At 32.3% G+C, this 13,840-nt stretch overlaps 1 protein-coding gene across 9 annotated transcripts in view; it reads left to right on the top strand.

The window, feature by feature from the left end:
• The window catches only part of Wdr17 (WD repeat domain 17), a 103,234-nt gene that overhangs the window by 46,104 nt on the left and 43,290 nt on the right, over positions 1-13,840 (top strand). For all 9 annotated transcript variants that reach the window (XM_048791939.1, XM_048791941.1, XM_048791937.1 and 6 more), the window contains 4 exons: positions 2,162-2,413; positions 4,328-4,450; positions 7,105-7,289; positions 10,643-10,811. In XM_048791939.1, the coding sequence (XP_048647896.1) occupies positions 2,162-2,413; positions 4,328-4,450; positions 7,105-7,289; positions 10,643-10,811 (729 nt within the window). The remainder of the gene's footprint in view (positions 1-2,161; positions 2,414-4,327; positions 4,451-7,104; positions 7,290-10,642; positions 10,812-13,840) is intronic.

Here is a 13,840-nt window from a genome sequence, read left to right as displayed (position 1 = left end):
TGAGTTAATAGATCATGGGGAAGCTCTACCTTTTAATTCTGTCATTGAATTCTGGATTGTGAGTTTGGAATTGTTAGCATTAATAGTTGTAAGGTTTTGTTAGGCTTCTTATTTTTATGAGACATTGTCAACTATACCTTCTTAATGACTTTATGGCATCACAGATGATTCCCATTTTACAATATAGGATTTCTGTCTTCTAGGTTATTTCAGGAAGTTATGATATCAAGCTCTCTGTTGTCTGAAATTTCTATTAGAAAAATATTTATGGACTATTGTTCAATATAAAATGCATTTCATCTATCATTTTAAATATTTCACTTCTAAACTGTGTTTTGTATGTTTGTATATTTATGTGTATATTGGGGGTAAGGGACTTGTTAGGAAATCCAGATGGACTCTAAGCCTTCTGTTCCCTTTCAGCCTAGAAAGCACCATTTTATTCTGATTTATATATAGTATTTTCATGTAAAAATTCTCTTAAAAAGTATTGTAGGAGGGATGGGGTTGTGGCTCAGTTGTAGCATGCTTACCTAGCATGTGTGAGGACTGGGTTTGATTCTCAGCACCACATACAAATAAATAAAATAAAGGTCTATCAATAACTAAAAATATTTTTTAAAAAAGAGTATTGCAGGGCAGAAAAAGTTACAAACTTTTTTAGTTAATTCAAATTGTGTTTTTAGACCAAGTTCAGCAAAGAACTTCCTTTTTTAACATTCACTGTAGAGTGCCTAATTGGTCATTCATTTACTATTTCATGAATATGCATTAATAAGATTTACATGTTTTTAATTTTAAAAATGTTGTTGATGACATTATCCCTGTGTAACACTATGTCTACCTTTTTAAAGCACACAGAAGATATTTCTGATCCCAAATGTAGGAAAAATTGTGCTTCTCCTAAGTATATGTTTTGTTTATTCTTTTTGTTTTTATCCTAGAGACATTGTGAATTGTACAACCTTTCCTGATAATTTCCTCTTTGCTTTATCCACCTTATCTCAAAATCAAAATTTTGACAGCTATATGACTATGTTATCCTTATATTTTAATCCCAATTTTTCCTTGCTTTCATTTTAAATTTTTCTGTAGAAATTGTCAAAACTATCTTCTTATTGATTTATTCATATCATATGCTTCTGTCCTTATCTAACAAGACAAATTACCTGATTTTGCATAATAAAATAGAGCATTAACATGATAACATAAAAGTAAAACAATTGCCTGCTGTTCCCATGACTGCCTGCAAAATTTTATAGATTTATTTCTGTTTTACAATAAAAATACCAGCCTACCAGATAGAAAATGAAATAGGGAATATAAACCACTGTGATTTTGACTATAGGATAGGACTTTGAAGCAACCTAATTTAGATGTTATAGGATTAAACTACAAATTCTCCCATTTTGTGTTGCTGTCATTTGATTGTTTTATATGCTAGAATATTTTTAATAAATCATAAATATTGACTGACAAGAAAGCCACAAACATGGGCTGGGGATGTGGCTCAAGCTGTAGCGTGCTCGCCTGGCATGAGTGCGGCCCGGGTTCGATCCTCAGCACCACATACAAACAAAGATGTTGTGTCCGCCGAAAACTAAAAAAATAAATAAATATTAAAAAAAAAAAGAAAGCCACAAACTTACTTAAGAAAGGGTAAAGCTTTGGTTAATAAGTTCTTTTTTTAAATCACTCTCTACTTTGTAATAATTAACTATATTAATATGCATCACTATTATAGCAATTATCGTCATCATCCTCTCATTCTCAAGGTCAGTGCTTTTAATCACTGTTTGATATTCTTCATTTCTATAAGGACTTTCTTATTCCTTTGTAGTATTAATTAGGTGAAATTTGTTGTTGAAAAGATTAAGTACATTATTTACCTGTGTCTTTTTCTTATAGCTTTTCATTCACAAATAGAAACATTTAAGGCACTAGAGATTTCTAAAGCAAAACAGTTCAGTCTGACCTTCATTATTAGGACAAACTAATTCCCCTGCATTTATATGTGAATTATACCTTCTGCATAAAAATGCCAGATTTGCATTCTCAGGCCTCCCCGAGATTGGTGGTACACAAGGAGAAAATTAACATGATTTAAATTATTGACCTTCTTGTGACTCTCTGAGAAACAATTTTCTTTATATTTTAATAGGTAATAAAAATCAGAAACATGTTTTGAGACCTGAATCTCTTGAAGGAACAGATGAAGAGGATCCAATTACAGCCCTGGAATGGGACCCACTCTCTACTGATTATCTTCTCGTGGCTAATTTGCATTATGGAATTCGCCTAGTAGATTCTGAATCACTTTATTGCATAACAACATTTAATTTTCCAAGTGTAGCAGCTTCTATACAGTGCTTAGCCTGGGTTCCCAGTGCTCCTGGCATGTTTATAACTGGAGGTATACTCATCCCTACTCCTCAGAATGTTATTTATGTATACATTCTTTAATTGAATAAAGGAAATTATAGTCTTTTAGTAGTTAATTTGTGTAAGACTTGTTAATTTCTCAAATATTTTCTTTAATTATAGTAAATGCTGAATTTACTTTTAATTTGTATGGTTATGTCATTTATATAAATACAAATAAAAATAAAATTAAGACCCAGTGTTCTAAGTATATGGAAATACAGTGTGATATATTATGTATGGGCACACATGTGTGTCTGTGTTTATGTGTGTACAGAAGACATAGTTTAACTTCAGGAATGGCAGGATGACCAGAAAAACAGTTTGCCTAGATAGGAGTTCCATTAGCTTCACTAATAATTATTTTGCTAGCTCCTGACCAGATTCAATTAGGCAAACCCAAAGGTTTTCAACCCAAATTGAAAATGGTTCAGAGAAAGAGGCCTCTGAAGAAATAGTACTGTCAGTTACTGTATAAATGTTTCTTATATTTGCTTAGTACAAAATAAATAAGATTTTTATCACCTCAACATTTTTTAAGAAATCTTTACTTCTTTAGTACTTAATTTCCACATAGAAGTAGATGGAAGTAGATGTATGGATACACACACACACATCCTGTCATTTCACAGGAGTTAATGAATAAAAGCATGTATCTATTGTTATTATTTATGAGATATTTCACCTATCATAACATTTTACAGTTTTGAAGGATACAATTTAGTGGTTTCTAGTACATTTCTAGTACAACCATTATGACTACCCAATTACAGAACATTACAATTACAGAACATTTCATGACTCCCAGCAAACCCTGTACCCATTAACAGCCATGTTCCATTACTCCTTCTCAATAGCCCCTAACATACCCATGGACATACATAAACTGATCATCTGCTTTCTATCTCTATGGATTTGCCTACTCTGGACAATTAATATAAATGAAATCATTCCATATGTGACCTTTTTTGTCATGTTTTACTCAACATAAATACTTGAGGTTTTATGCATGTTGTGGCATATATCTGTACTTCATTCATCGTTATGGCTCAATAATATTATTCCATTATGTGGATATGCCAGATTTTTATTCATAGATACTTAGTGTTTCTATTTTATGCTTTTATGAAAAATATTGTCAAACATTTATGTGTAAGTTTTAGTGTAGACATATATTTATAAATCTATTAAGTATATGCCTAGGAGTGGAATTGCTGGGTCATATGGTAATTCTTTTTGAAAGTTTGGGGAACTTTTCAGATTCTTTATCAAAGTTTCTATTAAGGTAGGATATTTGGAAGGAAGACTTTCTGTTGGTCTTCAAGTATATTTGAAAATCCTTATTGAGATGAACATGGACAATGGAGCATTTACAAACATTTCAAAATAGGAAGGATTATATAATGGTTAAAAGTAAATAGTTTGGGGACTGGGGTTGTAGCTCAGTGGTAGAGCACTTGCCTTGCACGTGCAACACACTGGGTTCGATCCTCAGCACCACATAAAAATAAGTAAATAAAATAAAGGTATGTGTCCATCTACAACTAAAACAAAAAATTAAATAGTTTTCTGTAGCTAACAGTTTCCTAGAGTAAGTGTATGTCAGTGGAATGGTTTTATGATAAAACTGTTATAATGATCTTTACCACGGGAAGCTGCAAAAGTAGGCAGAGTCTAACCCTATGAAAGGGTTTGTAGTAGAGGAAAAATATCTCCAAATTTAAAAATTGAATAACATTTTTGTAGTTTCTTTGATTGCAATACCATACTATATTGTTGTTCAAACCACGTCAATAATCAGTGCTAAAATTTTGCAAATGGAAGTTTTTGTTTTTATTTTTACATCTGGACATTTTAAATTTTGAACAAAATTTGTTAACACTTGGTTTTTTCGTCATCTGACTAGATTCTCAAGTGGGTGTTTTACGCATTTGGAATGTTTCAAGAACAACACCTATTGATAATTTTAAATTAAAGAAAACGGGATTTCACTGCTTACATGTACTTAATTCTCCTCCAAGAAAAAAGTGTAAGTAAAAAATATTATCAAAATGTTAATATTTTAAATTATATTTCTTATTGAAGTGATGTGTAGTGATATAAATGTATCAAATAATAAATGCAACTGAGATGCAATTTCTTAGAAATATTCTCTACAGATTTATATATATATTCTCTACAGATATATAGGTGTGTATATATATAGATGCAGTAAAGAAAATAAAGGAACTGCCAAAGCCACAAAATAACTAATATCACTGACAATATATTTTTTCAATGAGTGTAAGATTCTTTTTTTAAATTTTGTTTTTTTACTTTTTATTTTTACATGGTGCTGAGGATAGAACCCAGTGTCTCACATGTGCTAGGCTAGTGTTCTACCACTGAGCCACAACCCCAGCCCTAGGTTTACAATATTTGGAGCCAAAGTGCTGTTAATTGTATTCAAATTAATCTTAAATTATCTCTGTGAGGAAGATGAAATAATGATAGTGGTTTAAAAAAGTTAGAAATATCAAGAATAATGAGATAAAACAAAATTGGTTTGACTAGGAGAATTTGTTTTATACATGGCTCATTTACCATCTGTATAGTTTATAACAAAGATAAAATAACCTAAATATTCAAATTATGGAATCTAGAAAATATATTTCATGTTTGAAGCCTGTTTTTCACTGGATTAGTATTTAGAACTGGCCATTCTATATACTCTTCATTTATTTTCATATATTTTTTTCTGATTATCATTCATTGCTTCTATAATTAAGAAAAATAATAAAGCACACTTAAGTTATAAATGAAAAGATAGGGAACGTAGAGGAAGTTCAGAATTGGAATTTTTATTAAAGGTAAGAGAAAATAAATTGACTTCCTCTTAGGTCTGTCATGATTAAACTATGCAAATGGTAATGTTTCCATTTGGCATGGCTCATAAAAAATATGGAGGGGGGAATTTGTGTTTGGAAAATCTACAGCTATTGATTCCTCCTTACTCAAGCCTTTTTACCTTTATAATAACTAATAATTAGTAGTGACTACTTAAAGTAATATTATTTTGGTATCTAATTTAGTTGACAGTGGTACATAAAGGAAAAATCTCTCTATTTGAATCCTTGGACTTTCTACAAATTTTAGCTTTTTCATGGAGTTCTAATATTTCTAGACTGGAAACTTGAGAGTCTAGAAATATCAGGACTGATGAGGTAACATACTAAAAGCTGGCATATCATTTATATTTCATACATTTTTATGTCAGGATTTGTTACTTTGTTCAGTGGATGTGAATTTCCATATCATGTAATGATTGAGATAGCTCAAATTCTTTTCATTGATTTTTTTTTTCTTATTCAAAAAGAAGTCTGTATCCATCAGACAAAAGTCAGAATATAAAATTAAGCCAATGTTGTTATTTTTGAGTATTGCCTTTTGGATGACCTATTGTTAGACATTTATGAAAATAAAATTTTAAAATATGGACATACTCACTGAATTCTAAAAATAATAAATTATAAATTGATGTATAAATGTCATCAAGACCACTCATGATATCAAATAATAAAAATATTAGAAAAACAGTCATGGATCATATTAACTTTTAACTCAACTCTCAGAAATATTTTATCAAAACTATTGCTACCAAATGTCTCTTTTTTATTCATTGTTCAGTCTAATTTGGACTTCCTATCACTCTCAGGTTCAGAGAAATGAGTATTGCCTATAATGAATATGATAAGGAAAACTTTAGTTCAATTAAAAAAGAAAGATCTGATAATTTATAGTGGCATTATTTTGGATTATGTTTGCAAGAAAATAGTCATACTCTTAAGGAAAATCTAGAAAGATAAAATACAAAAAAATAATTGAACAAGGAGATATTTATATAATGGAAAATAAGAGAAACAGAAGTCTGAAAAATTAAAAAAAAATGAGGAAGAAAAAATAATAATTGAGGGCTGGGGATGTGGCTCAAGTGGTAGCGCACTCGCCTGGCATGCGTGTGGCCCGGGTTTGATCCTCAGCACCACATACAAACAAATATGTTGTGTCTGCCAAAAACTAAAAAGTGAACATTAAAAAAAAAATTCTCTCTCTCTCTCTCTCTCTCTTTCTCTCTCTCTCTTTAAAAAAACAATAATAATAATTGAGATGCGAATGTAAGGCAGATACTCTTGTGATTCTTATTTTGAGTGCTGAATTATAAATAATCTCAAAAATAATTGTTTTTATTCACTTGGAATTTAGTGGCAAAGAATTATTAGCTTTAAGAAGAAAAAAATCAATACATGTAGAATGTGGAGGGGAGAATATTAAAATGCTATGTCAATATTTTAAAGGGAGATTATATTTAAAAATAATCATGCTGTGCATTAATTTATGGGGAGATAAGAAACCAAATATTCACAACAGATTGTGATTCCTTGCACATTAACTTTTATCCATTTCAGTCCATCTGTTCTCCTATACACCTTTTCAAAATAAAATCCAGTTCTATGCTTATATTTCCACATTTTCTGGCTAATGTTGCCAAAGTGCTCATATAGCAGAAATTGTGATCATTGATATAGATTCTGGATTTTAAAACAAAATGAAGCAATGAAGCATCTTTAAATTAAGACCGTGGTTTCATTATACTGGGAAGCTATTGACATAAATGCTTACTTTTTTATTCATCTTCTTTTTTAGTTTCAATCCAGTCTTCAAACAAAAATCATTATACATCCTCAACAAGTGAAGCAGTTCCACCCCCTAGTTTGACACAGAATCAAGCATTTTCTCTTCCTCCTGGTCATGCAGTGTGCTGTTTCTTAGATGGTGGAGTTGGTCTCTATGATATGGGAGCCAAGAAGTGGGATTTTCTTAGGGACTTGGTATGTCTATGATCATTCTTTCTATTACACAAAGCACTTAACTTTGCATAAATCTATCATGTTTACTTTTGCCTTTGTGTTGATATTCTTTAAAATTATTTTTGTAAGCAGTGATTTTTTAAGACTTTTTCTTAGTTGACTGAAACATTTGAAAATGCACAGAATAATGACAAAATTATTAAAATTATTTAAATGTTAATAAATAAACTTAAAAATATTAATATCTGCTAACCATGTGTTTTATGTAGTGAAAAAAACACAGAGCAGGAGCTTGAGATGTAGCTCAGTGGTAGAGTGTTTGCCTAGCATGAGTGAGGCTCTAAGTTCCAGCCCCTGCAAAACAAGAGAAAAAAAAAAGTTGGAAGCAAAATAAGACATAGAATATTGCTTCAGGAGGAAAGAAATCAATCCCTGTCAGTTATTCCAAACCTTATTGTTTTCATTTCCTATATGAATTGAGTAAAATTGGATTAGGCGTTTTATAAGACTTATTTCTATGAATGAATGATAATAACTCTTCTATAATTCTATGAATTCTGTTCTTATCATCATTAAGCCCTGATATAAGATGCAATACAGTCTCTTTGTGTTTTTACACTTTTGCATCCCCACTACCCAGTACAGTGCCTAGCACATAGTAAGACTTAAGTTTTGTTGACTGAATGAATGAAAACATGCAATAATGGATTTTATGTTGTAATTCATTCATCAAGAATCATCTTCCTTCATCTCCTTCATTATAAAAATAATCCTGTTACCCACAGGTTTGAAATAGATTAATCTAGACACTTAAGAAACTTTGTTGTTAATTACTTTCCTGTGATCTTACTTAGGAATGGACTCTAGACTTAAATTGAGCTTTTAATAAAAGAAGAACTAAATAAGATTGGATCATTTTAATACTGCTCCTTTCATTTTGTTCTCAAATTTAAAAATTAAATTAAAAATTAAATTGAACTCTATCAAAAATATTTCTGAAACAATATGTAGCTTAGTTATTTTAAAATATTTATTTTTTAGATGTTTATTTGAAAATGATTTAATTTTATTTTTACTTTAACTTTTTTTTCCTTATAAACTCTTTCCCAGTTTGAAACTTTTTCTATACTTTAAATTACCATTTATTTTCAAACAAATTTATAACAGGGAAGAGAGAAAAATGTAACACCTTGAAATATATAAAATGTGCTTTAGTAGAAGAGAAATCATACAATTGAATTTAATAAATTTTCTATTAAGTATATAGGTTTAAATGTTTAAATGTTTCATATTTAAACATTTTGTTTGAAAACCTATGTTAAATTTGAAAATCTAATTAATACTAAAAGTTTTTGTGTTATTCCAGTGGCTTTTCTCCTTTTAAAAATATCTTTCAGTCAAAAGAGGCTGTCATTTTTCTCTTTATAACATTCTTTTAACACTGCTACAAATTTGAAATTACTAGGAATATTACTAGAAGAAATATTTCCTCCAAAGATTCCAGTTTACTTAATCCCATTATACATTATAAAAGACTATTTCCATAATAATGTTTATCTGTTTAAAACTACCAAAGAAAAAAGAAAAAAAAAAGCTATGTTTCCTCTTTATTTTTACTTTCCTTTTGGTTAGAAGAATACAGAAAAAATATTTCTATTTAATTTCTTCTAGGTGAATTTTCAGAATTTCAAAAATGGAATTTGAATGTGTAACAGTAAAATAACATTTAAAAGTGCACATGTAGACAATTACTGCCTTAAGTATGTTCTTATCATGAGAAATGGCCAGCTAGAACAACTCCAGCCAGGTGAACCAGTGGCTATAACAATTTCATTTCGTTTTTTTCTAACCTTTGGGATTTTTCTTTCCAACACCTTCACCTAAGTGAGAGACCTTATAGTACTTCTGCATTTTCCTAAAGGTTGTGATTTCTGGTGTTAATAGAAATACATGGAGTAGAAAGGATGTCCTTCTCTATCTTTACAACATTGTTGAGGAATAGAAAGCCTTGTCCTTGTATTTTAACTCCCTCCCTCGATCCCAACATATTGCAGTTCTGCTGCTTAAAGCAGGAATTTCAATTCCTATTTCCTAATATTTGGGAGAAGACAAAATATAAATCTGGCCATTTAAGTTGGTTTTTAACAGATGTTGGATAGGCACATAGTGATTATTTGTCACTTTCTAGGTATATGTTTACATGTATCTGTTATATATACCGCTTTACACTCTCGTGGGTGTTTGGAATCTGAATCACCCTGTAACATTAACAATTATTCCAAATCCCAAAGAGTAGACTTTAGAAATTTTTAGAAAAAATTCCATTAAAAATTGGAGCCATGACTGATTCTATATCTGCTGAAATTCAAAATGCTTTTGGGGTATGTCATTTGTATAAAAACGGAATATTTTCATTAATGGGCTTATAGCTTCAACATCCTTGTGGTCTTATGTTATACTGCAAGAATTATATATAATAACTATTAAGAGTTAATTACTTTAGGCTGGATAAAATGACATATGCCTATAATCCCAGAGACTTGAAAGGCTGAGGCAGGAGAATGGCAAGTTTGAGGCCAACCTCAGCAATTTAGCAAGGCCTAAGCAACTAGTTAGACCCTGTCTCAAAACAAAAAATAAAAAAGACTGAGGATGTGACTCAGAAGTTAACCCACTCCTGGTTAAATCTCTAGTACTGGGCAGAGGAGAAATGTCTAGCTTAGGATTCTGTACATTCAAAAATCAGAAGAATGTTTTGCATTTAATTAAAATTGAAAAATGAAACTTTTGAACATCTTTGAATTTAGTTGCTGATTTGAAGAACTGTGGTTTAGTAAAATCCAGGTCTGTACAAAATCCAGGTTGAACATCCCTAACTGCAAAATCTGAAATCTGAAACTATTTTGAATGTTAATAAAATAATGCCTCAAGCGAAAATCCCATAGTTGACAGGTCATCTGTGACTTGTAAGGTTACAGTAAAAAGTCACATGTGCTAGAAACATTCCATAAAATAATTTCAGCCTAAGCATATAAGGTGTTTATGAAACATAAATGAATTTCATACTTAGACTTGAATTGTATCCCAAATATATCTCATTATGTATATGAAACATTTCAAAATCTGAAATCTGTAATACTTCTGGTCCAAGCATTTTGGTTAAGGGATATGCAAACTGGAATAAAACACCACAAAGAACATTAAACCCTAGCAATGATTCCACTTTATATTTTTTGTTTGCCTATGTATATTTGCATTAATATCTGGAAAACCATATTATATGTATCATATACTTTGAATTATACATTATGGGTTGTTTTTTAGTAATGTAGATTTTCCTCAGTAGTTGTGACTTTTTTATACTGCATTCTCAGGGACATGTGGAAACTATCTTTGACTGCAAATTTAAACCTGATGATCCGAATCTTTTAGCAACAGCTTCATTTGATGGTACTATAAAAGTTTGGGATATAAACACATTAACAGCAATGTATACTTCCCCGGGTAATGAAGGGGTTATTTATTCCCTTTCATGGGCTCCAGGTAAGAAACATTTTATTAAAATACGAATGCAATCAAGTGACTTTCCTAAACTTTATTTTCATTTTAATTATCTTTTTTCCTCCAGATGTCTTTTGTTCCAAATGATCATAGAGGCAAATTAGTATCAATGTTTGGTTAGTTCAGTTCATGTTAGGTTTTAAAATGAATACTGGCAGATACACTTTGATTCCTGAGCCCTTTAAAATTATATAGTCATGGCTGAGGATATAGCTCACTTGGTAGAGTGCTTGCTTCACATGCGTAAAGACCCTGAGTTCAAACCCCAGCACCACACACACACACAAAAAAGAGTCATACAGAGAAAAGCCACAGTAAACCTGAATGAGCTTGACTTTTACAATATTTGTATAGCTATGTGGTTAAAGGTATGATGTTTTACATGAAAAAAAAAAGATTTCCTGAAATTTTCATGTGAACCAAATTTGTGAAAATAAAAACAATTTTTTTTTTCTTTTTTGATACTTGGTACTGAACTCTAGAGTACTTAACCTTTGAGCCACTTCCCCAGCCCTTTTTATTTCTTTGGAGATTGAGGTCTCACACTAAGTTACTTAGGGTCTTGCTAAGTTGCTGAGGCTCTTCTTGAATTTGCAATCCTCCTGCCTCAGCCTTTCAAGTTGTTGTGATTACAGGTATGCACCACCATGCCTGGCTCAAAAATTTATTTTCTAAAAATTATAAAAGACTATTGCGCCTGTCACATCTGTTTTGTAAGTATGGGTGATTATATATCAAGTAATAATTCAATTGTAACAACTTAATTCTGTATAAATTATACTTTTGTAATTTTGAAGAATTTTTATGCCTTAATGTGATTTTTCTTTAATCTTAGAAAGATGCTACCTTATACCTTCTTATTTATTAAGGTACTAAGGATTGAACACAGGGGTGCTTTACTACTGAGCCATACTCCCAGCCCTTTTTTTGAGACAGGGTCTCACTAAGTTGCTTAGGGCCTCCCTAACTTGCTGAGGCTGGCCAAACTCAGCCTCCTGAGTCATTGGGATTACAGCCGGGCACAACCATGGCCATACCTTCCTATTTATAAAGGAGAAGTGTCTTACATAATCTGACACTTCTCCAAAGACATTATTTTTCCATAAAAAATTATGTTTTACCTTTAAATGGATTTTCACTTTATACAATATATATGCTCACTTACTTATCATAATATATTAATTTAATTATAATGTATAACCAGGATATAGCTTACCCTTTTTTAAAAAACTTATTTCATTATACAAGGGGATTCTGTAACCTTGAATTTATGTGTCTCCAAGGTATTTAGATGTCTTCAAGGAATCTGAAAATCTCTTGAGATTTTATGAATAATTTTTAGTTTGTGTTTGTGTGTGTGCGTGCAGACGCGCTTGCCTATATCTATCAAAAAATGTAATAGTAATCAGATTTTCAGAGAGGTTCATGACACAAAAAAGGTTAAGGACTTTCTGTATTTCTCATATACAATGAGATGTCTAGAAAAAAATATTTTACTTATAATTCTTAATGATAGTTGGTGTTTGTCTCTTTATTAAATAGAGTATACCTAAGCTTGTGTTCTTAATCATTGCAGTACACAACTGTGTGGCAGGTTCTCCTGGCCAGCAGTATGCAACTGGACCAGCCTATCAGCTGAACATACAAAATGTATATGTCTCAAACTTAAAACTTAAGTAAAGATTTTGAATATGAGAACCATTGTTTCAAGTTATAACACAGACCTGCTCTTACTGAAAGCAGTCTTTCACTCTCTACATTGATAATTTGCATCAAGAAAGTAAAAAATGTTAAAAAATGGAAATTCTGTCATGTTTTACTGTGTGATTAGTTATGAATCATGGTTTTTAGGTAAATGTGGATGAAATTTAAAAGATGAATGTTGACAAGAATGGAAATAGGATATTGATTATTACATAATTTCTTCCAAATTCTAGAATATATACCCCAAGAAAAGAAAAAAAAAAACTGTAAAAAAGTTTGGAAGTGATTTGAGAACCCAAAGGGAGCAATAGAATAAAAATACTATAAATATGATGATTTTTAGTATTCATGATAATTTATCACAGGGTATTCCTGTATGTTCATACTTCCAGCTAGTAGATGACAGCTGTTCCTTCCTTCTAGTGGGAAGAAACCTCTACTTTCATTGTCTTGCAAAAAATACTTAGGTCCTTGACCATCTGCTAACTTAATAGTAGTTTTATTTTCACAGATATATTTTATTTCTTAAAAATAGAAGGTATTGTGACCTAGTGGAGAAGGAAGATGGTGGCGAGGGGAGTGCATTGCCCCCGTGTGCTGGTTCACTGTGTGGGAGTATGACAAGTCAGGACGGCTAAAGGATATCTTGTTAGGAATTTCCAGCAATAGTGGGGTGCTCCGGAACCTGGAGGAAGGATTTCCATCGCACGAGGATCGGCTACGGGGACTCAAACGCGAGAGGTTTGTCGCACGGAGGGTAACACTGCTTATTCAGCAAATCGCCCCTCGGCTAGAGTCTGCAGCGCGCGCTGGGATAGAGACGCAGGGTTACAGCGCTGCAGTTTCTGCCAGCTGCGCAAGCACCGTACTCAGGGCTGAATTCTGGGTTCGAGACGGGGGAAGGAAGCGGTCCATCTCGGTTCTCCACACCGGTCAGACCACAGAGGAGGCCAGCAGCCACCATGTTGGTAAACTGACGTCACCTCCCCTGTTTTCGACTGACCGCAGCTCATTCAGCCATAGATCAGGTAATTTCAGGCTGCAATTCGCCTGTGGCTTGCAGACAGATTGCTAGGGTTCAGTGCCTGGGTGCTTCTTAGAACCTGATCTTATCGGAGAGAACACCGAGCGCGGGGCGGCCGAGTTCCGGCTCCCGGAACCGTCCCGGAACCGCCCTGGCCCAGAGCTGCGGAGCCTGCGGAGGCTGCTTCTTGGACCCTGCCCCTATCAGAGCATACACCAAGCACTAAGCAGCCGAATTCCGGCTCCCGGAACTGAGCCCGCGGGGACTGCTTCTTGGAGCTTAC

The sequence above is a fragment of the Marmota marmota genome, unplaced genomic scaffold (genome assembly GCF_001458135.2).
Source record: "Marmota marmota marmota unplaced genomic scaffold, marMar, whole genome shotgun sequence".
In the NCBI taxonomy this organism is placed as follows: Eukaryota; Metazoa; Chordata; class Mammalia; order Rodentia; family Sciuridae; genus Marmota; species Marmota marmota.
The sequence above is the reverse complement of the archived record's forward strand: the minus strand, read 5'-3'. Positions and strand labels throughout refer to the sequence as shown.